The 15,109-nt window shown below is 34.7% G+C and overlaps 2 protein-coding genes across 2 annotated transcripts in view; both read right to left on the bottom strand.

Moving 5' to 3' along the window:
• Positions 1 to 15,109, bottom strand: part of LOC120627598 (anaphase-promoting complex subunit 11) — an 86,882-nt gene that overhangs the window by 25,681 nt on the left and 46,092 nt on the right. The window lies entirely within an intron of this gene.
• LOC120627602 (ubiquinone biosynthesis O-methyltransferase-like) lies at positions 1,050 to 4,128 on the bottom strand. Its single transcript, XM_039895615.1, has 6 exons — positions 4,032 to 4,128; positions 3,507 to 3,677; positions 3,244 to 3,358; positions 2,373 to 2,507; positions 1,944 to 2,214; positions 1,050 to 1,481 (listed from the first exon to the last, which is right to left on the bottom strand). Exons 1-6 carry the CDS (start codon positions 4,091 to 4,093, stop codon positions 1,366 to 1,368), a joined length of 870 nt encoding a protein of 289 aa, XP_039751549.1. The 5' UTR covers positions 4,094 to 4,128; the 3' UTR covers positions 1,050 to 1,365.

Raw genomic sequence — 15,109 nt, 5'->3', positions numbered from 1 at the left:
AAAGCGCATATAGCACATAGCTCGGACGATTAATGGTCGTTGGAGTTCACAAGGTGCTGGAACTGCGACCCTGCATCGGTAAACGTAGCGTTGTTAGACCCCGCACTAACTCACCGGGCGTCATCAAGAAGCGGGTGGAAGTCGGGCGGTAGTCACAATGAGTACAGAACATTAAGGAAAACCATTGAAAACATTTATGTCTAGTATCAGACGTTCATCGATTGATACGGTAATGATGATGACAACGCACACTTGTTAAGTGACTTGCATGCTACATACGACTTACTTGTGCCACTTGACATAAATTACAAGCCTAAACAAATCTGTGAACATAAGTCCCTGGTAGTAATTTTGATTCCCCACGGTCTTAAGCGTGATGACGTCAGAAATGTTTGGATATCCAGAAGTAGCAGGACGGTATCAATATCAACTGCCAACTGTCAATCGAGAGTATGTGCTTTTAAGGTAAAACATCTTAATCAATAAAGATGATGTGTATTCAAGAATACATGTGGGAATTGATACCAAAACATTGAAACTTTCTTCGTTATGTGTTTCATAATAAGTAATTAAGTTAGCAGGCATCGCATTGAATTCAAATTAGCCAAGAGCACGTGGGAGCAAGGCCCTAAGTCCCTAGAGACGGTGACTGGCGTTGGTACAAAGAAGTACTATAAAGTAAAGTAAACTAGATACCACTAATATAGATAGAGTATTGTAACATACGAAGTGATGATAGCCTAGTGGGTAAGGCTTCGGCTTACCTTTGGTGAAGACCGAGTTCGAGTCCGACACGCACCAATAACATTTCGGAGTTATGTACGTTTTGAATTTAAGCAATTTTTAAATATCACTTGCTTTAAACGGTGAAGCAAACATCGTGAGGAATCCCTTACATTTACCAATAATTTTAATGTAGTATAATAAGACTTCATCAAGGAAAACAAAAACTGCATATAAAACAATTGAATTATTTAATTTATTTAATTTTTTAAACAGAAAATGTGTTTGAAGATGTTGATATAATTGTTACTCAATCGCGCATAAAAAGCTAAACGAATTTAAATAAAACTTTGGTTATAGCGTGTCTTGGATTAACTTAACCCGAAGTATATCGGGAATGAGTCAATTAATAACCAAACTTATCCAAAGTATTCAGAGGTTAGATAAAATTTAATAGTGCCTTCTTTATCTATGGGAAAGAAAAGACAAAAAGAAAACTCTGAAATTCAATCCGACATCTTACGAATTTGTATTAAATTGATTAAAAGGGCGTTAAAAGTGTGAAAATTTTTGAACCCCACGTGAAAAAGGGATTTTCACACAGACTGATGATGTCCAATTAGGACAAATTAAACTGCAATTTTAAGTCGATTTGACCGCTTCAATAGCAAAGCTAAACATTTTATTCTTAGTCCACTCCCAATTGTTGCCCCACGGGTAATAAAAGTAGCCCTTTATTGATTCCACAAAGCAGTCATCTGGAATAATAGAGACGAGAATTGTTTGACGTTAATTCTGTTAATCACATTTTATTTTGTCAAGTTGGTTTTTTATATAAGAAAGATTTCATATAAACTGTCTAATCTGGTAATAACACCAATGTTATGAGATATAATGATATAAGCTGCAATTTATTTGTTATAAAAGTATTCCAAAGAATATAAAATCAGTTCGGAAGTGCGCATCTGTCAGAACTTGATCTAAAAATGATACTTCATATGAAGTGGCCTTGAAACACGTCTCTTTCATAACGTCTGCCATTGTACGCAGATCAAAATGGAGCACACTATATTCTTACAATGGCAGACGAACTCACCAATAGGCATTTATTTATATTAATATAGGACTAAGCTGAATGTACCAACTTAAAAAGTTATACTCCACTTGAATTAAGCAAACCTGAAAATAACGCATGCCTTCTTAGAATTTAATAATCTTACTCATTTCTAGCATAAATTGAAGCTCGCTCGGTCTCATAAACTTTTCGTATTGATGGGCACCCTTCGGATAATTTCGCAGAATATTTTCAAATGTAAATATTATAAAGAACTGTGCGAAACGTGTTCTACTAGGCGTCGTAAAGAATAGCTTTCCACCTGGTTTAGTTGCGCGTACACATGATTCTACAAACAATTCCTTTTCAGCAACATGCTCTATAACTTCAGAGACTACTATCGCGTCGTAGTTGTCAGCGTATGTATTACTGTGGTCCTGAAATAAGTTTTGAATGTATGGAAAGCAAATGATAAAGAATGTACCATATAAATCAACTTTATCTGTTCTGGTATTCTTGCTGCCGATAAAAATAACACTATGTCAATCATAGTTGTTTAATTAAATAAGAGTAAAAAAGTGGGACATATTCTTACCTCAATAGTTGTCCAAATATAGTTAGGCAAATTGTTGGCTAAGCGTTTGTTTTTATAGCCATGGTTTTTAGCCATTTCAATCAATTCTCTGTTTGCATCTATACCAGTGACTTCAGCCCCAAGTTTAGCCAATCCCTAAAACGGAATATTTGAACTTTGGTTTTATTGATAACTTTTGTATTCTATTCATGTTTTTTATTCAATGAAATCTTCCCTTTTTAAGTTTTTCCCTACGCTGAATAAAGCAGATCGTTTTTGGTATTTTAGCAAATAACAACCTAGCTGGTCTTCGGATCACGAGATCTACGAGATTGGTTCAAATCCTAATGACGCAACAAAAATTGACACATTTGAGCAACGTATCTATTGGGTGGACGCAACTTAACGCAAATCGCAAGTCTCACGAGCAAAAACGTGAACGGGATAATTTTAGAAAAAGGTTATTACGATTATTCCGTAAAGTAAATATGTATAGTTCTAAAAAGCATATTTTATTTTAAAAGTTCACATAGTTTAATATTAATTCTTACAATACAATTCGACTAGCGTACGAATTGATGATGATTTGACGGCCGACTGGCGCAGTGGGCAGCGACCCTGCTTTCTGAGTCCAAGGCCGTGGGTTCGATTCCCGCAACTGGAAAAATGTTTGTGTGATGAGCCTTAAGTGTTTTTCAGTGTCTGGGTGTTTATATGTATTTTCTAAGTATTTATGTATATATAATTCATAAAAATATTCATCAGTCATCTTAGTACCCATAACACAAGCTACGCTTACTTTGGGGCTAGGTGGCGATGTGTGTATTGTCGTAGTATATTTATTTATTTATTTATAAACAATAGTACGTCAGTTAGTTTTAGGCGGACTTACCTCTGAGAGCAGTCCCGGCCCACAACCAACGTCAAGGATTTTCTTCCCTTTAAGACAAGTAGAGAATTTCTCACCAGGCGCTATCTCTATAAGACTCTCTCGTATATAAGGCACTCTACAAAATCAAGTGCAAATATTATATCATTAATATAAATTGAATTAACGTGAACATTTCTAATGGCAACAGCAAATAAGAGTTTTTTTTTATGTTTTTCTAGCTTATAAATTAATATGAGTTTACTCTATTTAACATTAAGTTTTACCGGAGATAGTTAAATGTATGCAGAGCCTTGAATATCCCTTCAGGATCCCAAAATGTTTTTATTATTTTTGGATTAGCTTGGAATATATCTTTTGGGTCAATCGTTGAATGCGCATCTCTTCTACAATTGATATTTATATTATTTGAAAAATGAGTAATCGGGCTAAAACGTCTGAAAAATAATATAATCAGGTAGATAAAGTTATAAAAATTTATTTTTTAATATTAATGAATTCAATTGGAAGAAATTAGAATAAGAAAAAGGGTCGTTTTTTTTCATTATTTTATATGATAAAATAATAAAAATAAAAAAACAATGATATGTATAAAATCCTCTTATGGTATCTCAAACCATTAATATGGTACAGGGGACCTCCCTGTAAAAACTTAAACAATCATTACAGCACATTGATTTGGATAGACAAGTACCCATAGTTCCACTGGTCGTGTTATTTGGTGTTAAGGTAGACCAGTTGATAATTGAGATAAATAGAAAAATACTAACTATATCTTTACATCCACTTACCGAAATAATATAGCTTTTACCGTATGTAGGTCGCAGAAGAGTTTCGTTGCCATCTTTATCATATAAGTTCACTACTAAAATAAAACCAAAAGGTTAAGTAAAAAAGTTTAGGCACGCAATAAAATAATGAATTAAACAAAAGAATTTAGAGCAGTTTAAATTATTTTCACTTATTATTCATCCACACACATGTACATAAAGCGTAGAATAACATAAATTCACATGTTTTATAGACGGATTTTTAATTCAGTTCGTACTGTTTCAAAAGTTGAATTTATGATAATTCAATGACCAGTATAGGGGGAATGAATAGTATAGGGGGTTAAGGAGGCGATTTTATTCTCATCAGTGAGACAGGTATCTTACTAGAATATCTTCTAAAATATTTCCACAGTAATTTTTTCTAGAAAACCGATACAGCATATAGAAATGGGGTAGGTATGTTTTAATCGATTATACGAATGATCTTACCTAGTATCGCCTTACAAACAATAGTAATAGTTAACAAGTACTTTCAGTTACTTACTGCCGGTTCTATTCTTTAACAAACAATGAAATTTAATCAATTAAGACGCCATACTTAAATCAATAGTATTTTACTGGAAATGTGAACAATTCCGGCAAAGCTAGAAATGCCGAGACTGTTTAGAAAACATTATGCAGTTTGCAGAATATTTTTATTTTATATTTTTGCATATTTCGCACTTTGGATACAGTTTGGATACTTTTCTGATAGACGGCTTTTTAATTTTTTTTTTTAAATACGGGAAAATTTTTCTTAGTTTCGATACAGGCAGAAAGCACAGTGAAAACATAATGAACATTATCTAGAAACAAGTAAGTAAATAAATATCGGGGGCTTTGCAAATTCTCCTGCCTTTGCGGGCTGAGCGGTGGGTGGATGCAAAAGGGAGTTGGTATTTAACAGTACAACTACTGCCACCTAAAATTAAATGATTACGCAATTTAAATGAAAAAATAATCTCACCACCTTGCTTTGAAAAATGTATTTATTATGTATAAGAATAGAATATTATTTATTAGACATTATACAGTCGACCTAGTAAGACTAAAGAATTCTGTATTTCGTATACTTTCTGTAACTAATAATTTTAACCACAGACAACAAAAAAGGTGATAACCTTGTAAAACAATAATTAGCATATTATGTACCATTAAATAATGGGTGCGTGCTCATCAGGTGTTTTGATTACAAAATAAGGTGATTTTAAATTATTTTCTAACTCTTTGAGTGAAATTTTTTATTATTAAAGATAGATAGATAAGGTCTTTATTGCACAAATTAACTTATTTAAAGAGAATATTAAATACATTATTTTTATTATATTTTAATATAATGCATAATGGTAATCGTTGAAAACACTGTGCTCGAAGTTGTCGACGAGTAGGTAGGTACGTATACCTAGGACACACAATCCAGTAAGAAAGGTACAATTTCCAACCAATCCCTCTCGGCCTCGGGAAACTTCGCGACATCTCCTGGTCCAAAATACCTCAGAGCCTGAAGCCCTAATTTGAATATTACGTGTTGCCAGTGAGGATTTATGTCTGCGAAAAGTCAACGCTTACTACGAGTAAGGGTCTAATTGGAAGGCTGAGAGTCACTTAGCGGGAGAAATGCTCAGAATATCTATCTCTTCGTGATCAAATCGGGAATTAGAAGACCCCTTAGAAGAACTAAAGTTACCGACATAGGTCAATGAGTTGCGAAGCTAACGGACAGTAAGTAATATATGGGGTACATAAGTCGCTAAGCCGATGAACTTTGGTGTTCCAAGGTGCTAGAATGGCACCATCGCACGTAAATGCAGCGAAAGCAGACCCTCAACTAGGAGAACAAAGGTCGCAAGCGGCACTATAATGCGGCATTATGAACTCCCTACAAAAGGCGTCCCAAATCCAGAAGTGGGTCATGATTAGCGGCCTACTTCAGGGTACGGGTCTACGAATAAATAAAGGTTTAGGCAGTTATAATCCAAAAAGCTGGTAAGTGCGGATTCGTGAACTACACACGCTTTTGAGTACATTACGGATAATTCTCAAGCTTGCAGATTTCTAGACGATGATTTCTAGACATCCTTAGGAATCAGTCATTTTAGCCGTGATATTTAAGAGGTGCGTGCTGTTGATCGAACTCTGGCAAATCGAGAGTAAAGCCGCTAGTTTATCACAGGTTGATATTTTACATAAATATACAATACAAATAAATTAATCATTATGTAAGTATAACTTTTATCTATCAGCTATCTCTTATGTTACGTTTTCATAAATTTCTTTTTCTAATTCGGGATCTGATTCAAGCTTTTCTGAAACTTGACCCATTTTTTATAATCATACCCAAATACCCTACTTTTGAGGTTATAATATGTATAATGATGGGTACGGTTGGTGAAAACTTAAAGATACATAACAATTTATGCCTGTTAAATCCCTATTCGCAGCTTTCACATTCCCACCTTCATGCACTTTTAAATTCAAGCGATCAATGAAGACAATGTCGCAATAGAGGAAGCAACGGGGCTTCAGGGGCCCATTGACATACCGACGCACGGTAAGCATCAGGTACAGTTACACACGGAGGCGTTAGAAAAACAAATCGGTACCTCGGGACCAGTCCACCCACGGTCGGCGAATCCGGTTCACTAGTTTCAGCCAAGTTTGTAAACTTGCCCAACCTATCATCGCGTTTACTTTTTGTTAATTGAACGCTTAGTGATTGTGAAACCTTAGGGGAATTTTAGCCAACACATATAACTTTATAGATATAACTTTTAGGTTACAGAATAAGTAATCTAAGTGGTTTTGTCCTGACTGACTGGCAGACAACCTATAGCCTAAACCGTACAGTAGAAATTTGAAATTATAAGAGAATATACCTTCAGAATTCTACAGCTGTCGAAGCAAGTATTGTTCTTTATCAAGTTATAGTCCAAATCTTTCAAGTTATATTCCTACAACTTGGTGTTTTTTAATTCTTGCCTTTTAACTTTGCTTGTAGCTGGATATTGGGACAACATTTCGTATTCCCACGGGATACCAGAAATTCTACGAAGTTAAAGTCCCAGGCATCTTCTAGATTTTTATAAAGCTGAAGAATTGTTTCAAGGCTTTTATATCAGTATGAAGTATGAAGTATCTGATTAACGTTTAGTTCGGTCTTTTTAGGATACATATTTCGTTTGTTAATTGAGGTCAAATATACGTTTTATGTTAAACTTAAACGCGGTCGAAACTACGGGACACATCTAGTAATATGTCTAGTCTGGATGGTCTATGGGAGGCTAACGTACTTAAATGCCTTCCCCCTAATAGGTAAGCCCGCTATCATCTTAGACTGCATCATCACTAACTACCAGGTTAGTTTGCAATCAAGGGCAATCTACTCACTCGAGTTTCAAAGGCCCAGATTATTGAAAGATAACGTGATGTCGTAATTTATCAAACATTAGTAGACTTAAAGATGCATCTGGGTAAACTGTGACTTACTGTTATGTGTATATTAAATGTTTATTTATATTATTTATACTATTTATTAGCACATCACTACAATTAAAATAATAAAGCAGAAAGAGATAAGTAGAATACTAAAGGCGGCCTTATCGCTTAGTAGCGATCTCTGCCAAGCAACCTTTGGATTAGGAAAACGAGAAAAATAGACTGCAGGCGGATATGTCAATGCATCTCAGGAGATTAGCATTACGCACTTTAAACCACACCTTCAATAACTTAGTAATATTTGTAAAAAGCTATTCACAACTCCATCCACCATACATAGAAAAGAAATAGGCACAAAAAAGTGTCACCCAGTAAAGAAATAAGACATCTGTTCGCCGATACCGGAAAGCGCTTGTCAATCGCCATACGAGGTGCAGAGCAATCTTAAAAAGTTCACCCAGATAAGACCTTTAAGGACATAAGAGAGCGCTCTTAGTACGACATGGTATTCAGTTTTAAATCGTCGCTGATTTTTATCATCCTCGAATTTTTAACCTCAATCATAACATATCTATAAAGACAAAAAACTACAACACCACACTACAATGCATTTTAAGATAGTAAAATTAACATCGAAAATCCGACGAATCTATTACCCTCGAACTTTTCTTGTAAACACCCCTGCTTCTCTATTACATTCTTATCATCTCCTTGTTTAGATTTTTACTTATGAATCATTATTCACATCAATATTCGACAGTTCTTGTAAAAAGAGGTGATAACACAGTCACAGATGCCACAAGAATCCGGGCTATGTTTAGTAAAACTTTTGCATAGATTGCATGTGTGTTTCTTGAGATATTCCAGCTTCTAGCTCTAAACACCTTTATTAGGTTCTTACCAAATACCAAACATCCAACTAACTTGACGGTAAACATAATGAAATCAAAATAATCGCCATAATCGGACAAAAATATTTATACAGGCGGAAAAATTCTTAACCTTGCCCTGTATGTTTAATGTACGAAAACAAGCAAAACAACAGACGATACCTATAGTGTTTTTATACGCAAAAACTGTTGACACATGCGAGAGACTTTCTGTTTCGTACTGAGGGATTGCTCCACTAGTACCGATATAATTTAAGTTCGGAAACTGCGCCCGTATTCAGAAAAACGGATCCGGTTTTCAAACCACCACTGTAAAAAAAACTGCGAGCTTCGCGCATCTTGAGTAACGAAATTTAGCTAGTTCATAGTTTTTTATTCTGTATAATAAAATTAGCCACAAAAACACACGGCGCAGTTAATCTCAATAGCACCGATGTTAAGCCGACGAAATAGATTTCGGATATCATGTAGGTATATAATAGGTTTTAACCATTTGATGATCAGTAAATGAGATTTTTAGTATGAAAGTGCGTTTCACAGGGCCGTGACATATTCTGTGTTTTTTTAGGTTCAAATATTCAAATTTGCTCTAAAACAGTTAATGAGAAAAAAAACTTGACACATGGATGGACATCTGATAATTGTCAGACAGACAAATATGAGGACCTTTAAACGGTTCCGATTTTCCAAAGTGGAGTCGGAAACCCTAAAGATAATACACTGCGATTTCTGACAGGTTGACAACCAGGTGTCTTCATACAAAACGCAAAATCTGCAAGCGGCGCGCAGCGTTTGTCCATATTTTTTTTTTTTTTTTTATGTATAATATATATCAGGTTGTGATGTCAGTCACCTACCTTATTTTCGAGGTCGTTTAAGAGGTCGTTGGAAATAACGCGCAAGGACCAGTTCATCCTACGAACTTATCGTTATGGTCGTGGCAAAGAGATCATTTTACTTCTTTAATACATTTTTCTTTTTTCTCGTCATTATTTAAGTAAGCGTATTTAAAATGGTTATAATAGTCTAGTTGATACTGTAAAGTAATAAAATTCAGATCTGCCATTCTTCTCCGATTATGGTGGCAGCTAAAAATAAATAAAAAAATAATTTTAACCACCCATAATTATTGTTAATGACCTCTCGAATATAAGGTAAAAATAGGTCTAACTTTATAAACAAATGGTTATCTTTTTTACATTTTATTATTTTCGTAAATCTGTCACTTCTGTCAAAACCACAAGATACATCGATATCAAACGAGCAAGTCGTTAAGTTATAATGTAATTATTAATAACACACTAATAAACGTTTCGCAAGATATTAATTTATCTCATAATATGACTTTAATTGCTTTAAGATGGAAAATTAATATCATTAATATCAAAAAGTAAGTTGTTTGTAACCTTTATACTGCACCAATCTTGATGAAATGCGGCATTTAATATATAGCTTGCATCCCAGGGTATACATTTTAATACCAACAATAGGGCACGGGTTTCCCTCCCACAGTGAGAAGGGTTTCGGCCGTAATCCACAACGATGGCCCAGTGCGAATTGGTGGACTTCACACGCCTTTCAGAACATTATGGAGAACTCTTAGGCATGTAGGTTTCCTTACGATGTTTCTCCTTCAAAGATATCGTGCGTACGCATTCGAACTCGGCCCCCCGAAGTCGAAGCCGTAGTCCTAACCACAAGGCTATCGCCGCTTTTTAGGTAATATGCCACAAAACATTTTATGGCATTAGCATTTATATGGATATTTAAGTCTAACTTTATTATGGGAAATGTTAGGGTTCCCGCGAGGACAAAAAAAAAACGACAAAAAGTCGCGGGCAACAGGTACTTAACTATTTATATTAACTAAGTATATTCAAGTAGCGATAAGGCCGCCAAATTGTATACCTTTTGTTAAATTTTTACTGTTAATTTGTTATGTTTATGTGGTGTACAATAAAAGTGTATTCATTCATTCATTCATTCATTCAAAGAAATATATTTTTTAAATACATTTTAAGAAAGAAGCGGCCTCAGTTTAGTAGCCGTTCGCGTTCTACTAGCCCGGATACAAAAGCGATAAAACTTGAAATACAACCAAAAGAATGTAGTCCGCAAAGTATGCCGCGTGCATAGTAGACTGGTAATCATTGCCAAATATTGAAATAAGTAATAGATTTTTTTTCACTACAAGTTAGCACTGCGATCTCACCCATTTGGTAAGTGATAATGCAGTCTAAGATCTAACCTCTTAGGGGTGTGCCAGTTATATACAACCCCTATTCCCTTAATCGTTTTTACGCGATATCGTACCTACTTGAACCGAACAGAGAAAATTCCGAAATTATAATTTCCCAAATTCGCTCTGTCGGGGATCGAACCCAGGACCTCCCACTTACATCCACAGCACTCACCACTGCGCCAGGGTCGTCAATTTAACATTTGAAGACTACATAGAATTTGATATGTGCCAGATATGTTATTAAAATGGTTAGATCTTTAACAAATGCGATAACAAACGAAAAAAAATACTCTATACTACTTTATTATTATTAGATATGTAGATTATAAAGCCACACCACCCAGAGCAGGTTATGCGCGTGCCGACTCAATTATCATCGTGTTCGCAGCTGCAACGTTTTGTAATTGACTACATCTGCCGAGCTGTAGCGTGACGTTTGGGAACGTTTACCACACAGAATTAAGAACACACAGGAACCGTGTACACGACCGATGCATCAGAACTACTCCACTCTTTTTAGCAGTAGAAAGTAATTATATTACCTCTAATGTTCTAAACGTTTACTATAAAATAGAAAAATGAGAAAAATCTAATGCCACTGGATATATAATGTATTTTTGATAAAATTCAATATGGAGGCTTTAGACGCCATTTTGTGCAAATTTCGTGAAGTCATGAATTCTAATTAATTACTTTAACATAGGTAGGTAAGAACTTGTGGTTCCTGCATATTATTTAACCGTCCTCTAACTTACGTCTATAAAATTTCTGATGGATTTCGATGATGATAAACTTTCTTTAAAATTAAAAGAAACTTACCTTTTTACAGTTATAGCTACTCTGTGATATATGTAACAAAGGCGTTGACGTCTTAAACAAGTGACCCAACCTGTTCTATAACGCTGCAGTTCCGAAGGTCGTTGCGAACGTTCGCAAGACAAGGTTCTAAAGCAATCGTTATGACAAACTGACTATCCAATACGGGCTTTCATCATATCGACCCATCACCGGCCCACTGCAGGACACGGGTGCCTCCCACAATGGTGTAGGCCTTGGTCCGCCACGCTGGTCCAGTGCGGATTGGTGGGCTTTACACGCCTTTGAAAACATTCTGGAGAACTCTCAGACATGCAGGCTTCCTCGCGATGTTTTTCTTTCTCCGTTGAAGCAAGTGATATTTTAATTACTTATAACGGACGTAACTTAGAAAAGTTATATGTGCGTGCTGGGATTCGAACTTGGTACTCCGAAATTGGAGCCTAAAGTCAATCACCTTCATTATCACGGGCTTTATTTTCATATTCATATGAATTTTATTCTTGGTATTTCATTGATTTATATTAGACGGAATTCGGATGGTTGTATAGTGCTACGTCGTCGTCACCCAAGTCACAGTAAATATATAAGCTTTAATATATTTACCGTGCCCAAGTTTTCTATAGGTGCGGCCATAATGGATTTACCTTTCCTTTAACGTATTTGTTATGACAGCATTCTATCGTTGTAGTTATGACATGACCGGATTCAATTTCAGAACGTTGAACACTTTTCTATTAAAACTTTTTTTGAATTTTTTTTGTCGCTTAAATAAACTAAGACAACCAAAATTATCAGGAATCCTTAAGTATAATATAGTATTTTTTATTTATACCAAGATTTTTATAAGTTTAATTTTGCCAATATTAGCTTTCGAGGTAGCTCGACCTTCGTGGCGCGGTAACCGGCGTGGCCTGACAAGTAGGATGTCCCGGATCCGATTAATTAGGTATGGTTTTTTTCGCGGCACTAGATCCGGCTAGTTTATGTCACAGTTTGATGGATCTTACAACTTATACTTTCATGTCTCTCTTCTTAATCGTTTTTTCTCATTCTAACTGACAATCTAGTGTTTTATTCGCAAGTTGTTGCAGTCTCTAAGTGGTTCTACAATATTATAAATTTAAAAAGCGTATAAAAATTTTCGGAACCGACAGGATTTGAACCTGCGACTCTCTGGCAATCGCGGCCTGAGCGCTTTTTCCAATTAAGCTACGGCTCTCCTACCATGCCGAAATTAGTATATGCCGTTTTACATCAGTCCTGTAGCGACTGTAGGGTCTACAAAATATAACATTAATATGTTTTTTTTTTCATTTTTTGTTTAGTTTTATAAGAGTAACCTGTTGATTGTCATTTAATTAAAAAAAATAAGTTTTCAAAATTTTGGAACTTTCCCTGGTGTGCTATGGTATGGTGGCAGATTACGGTCGTGCCGCCGCGCTGCGCCGTGCGATTTAGAATTTCGGTATTAACATATGTGCCATGCACCTTATATTTTAGCCCGCTACCATCGTAGACTGCATTATGATAGTGAGACTGCAGTTAATAATAACTTTTAGAGGAATATAAAAAGTATATATTCTGTCTGTAGTATTTTATTTAATCGTGTAGATTACAGTTGATAACCATATAGCCAGTTCAAATATCGTAGGCAGATACTAATAACTACTATATAATTAGTGTTTAGGACTTTTTGCAAATATTCCCCGTACTTTTTTCTTGGAATCACTTCATTTGCATTTGTATCATATGACATTTTTACCACTATCAGTAACGCGATATGGAACTATCCGCAATGCATATTCTTCGTTTGTGTTAGTGTCCAATATAATACAAAGGAGAATCTTTTATTAGCACACATGTTAAAATAAGTTAATATAAATATTGTTGTTTGCAAAAGCGCTTGAAAACATATCAAATTAAATGGTTATTTTTCTGAAAAATCACATGTTTAGGTAAACCGATGGCCATAATACGTACTCAAATAATAACTTAAGCTCGAAAAACATGTTGCTAGACGGAATTTCGCGGAAGAATTTCTTCCCTACAAATTCCTTATTCTTATTCCGAAACGATGTTTTTATAAAGTGAAGGCCTTCAGAGCGAATTGTGAGCTTGTCTGCTTGAATGAATCTGGGCCAAAGATATCCATTTAATTATTAGTTTCATATATAATTGATATTCTTCCGCCTCGTTTGTCTAGGCGGTTAACATATTTGACCACAGATTGGGCCAAAAATTGTAAGGTAATGGGATTTCTGTCTTAGTATCCGACTGGAGTTTTTACAGTTAATAGCCCACCAACTTTTTCCAAGAGTACTACTAGACTTTTTACTAATAGCCTTCATCCTACATAAGAGAAGACCTGCTTCCAGCCGTGGGATATTTTTGCTTCTTTTTTAATAGATATATGTAAAAATTATTTTTATTTATTCATAAGAATTACAAATTCAGTCTAGTGCTATTACAATAATTAATTATAGGTCTGTTTATATCTCCGTTCAAGTTATAAAAAATAAAAACTAAAATAAGTATGAAACTTATTTTTTTTTAAACTATTAAACATGATAATGCAAATATGAATCAAGCTATTATAACAGATGGATAAATAATATTAAATTGAAATTTATAAGAAAGATAGGTTATAATTAATATTTAATTCACATACAATTTTCTTACAATTATATTGATGATGAATTAAATTGAAATAATATAATGATGGAAGCTACATATGTGGGGCAGATAAGCAGAGACGAGAAGCCAATCCAAGGCCTTTATAATTCCCGTTGCTCCAGACGTTGCAAGTTTATAATTTGCAAACGGATGACTAATGAATCTTATACAACTTATAAACTGCACATCCACGTCATGATATCGTTTTGCCCAATTAGATTTCTGGTGTCGACGTCAGAGAAATCCACAAATAGAAACCTGAATCATCGCATATCAAAAATTATATGCGTGTAATGCGTGTGTTCTACTTCGATGGTTGATAACGTCGATTTGCAAAGATGCAGTGGGACTTTTTATATGAAAAAAAACGGACAATTAAATAAATATGTTATAAAAACTAGAAAGCAAATAGAATAACATTTTTTTTCAAATACTTTAAAGTCAGTGCTAAGGTAAAGGGCCTTACAGGGTTAAAAATAAATACCAAAAAAGCTCTCGGTCTAGTAGTTCCTATTAAAACAAACAAATTTTGTTCTACGACTTTACAAAACTCAGTATTAATTTATTTCATAGAAAAAAAAAATCTTATTCCTGTAAAGTGGCATTGCACTGTGAAACAAAATACATGTGATTCGAAAATCAGTCAAAATTGGGTCAGTGACCGCACTTGTAGTGCCGCACTAACTGTTGCCGATAATAAAGAGTAGTAAATAAGTATCTATGTAAAATATTGTTTTTTTTTACAAACTATCGAATTAATAAAAGACGCAGAACAAAAGTTGTTAGTTATAATGTATACAACTACTGGTCGAGAGCTTTCTGGTATTTTTATTAAACCCTGCATATACATGTAAAGTAGCTAGATACGTAATAATAATAATAATACATAACTACAATATCGAACTGTATATAAAGTACGTAGTAATTTGATGGTCAATTGGTTTCAAAAAGGTCCAGGAGTCTTCGAGTAATTGGAGAACATACAAACCTCCTCCTCC

Source organism: Pararge aegeria, chromosome 11, assembly GCF_905163445.1.
Source record: "Pararge aegeria chromosome 11, ilParAegt1.1, whole genome shotgun sequence".
Lineage (NCBI taxonomy): Eukaryota > Metazoa > Arthropoda > Insecta > Lepidoptera > Nymphalidae > Pararge > Pararge aegeria.
The sequence above is the reverse complement of the archived record's forward strand: the minus strand, read 5'-3'. Positions and strand labels throughout refer to the sequence as shown.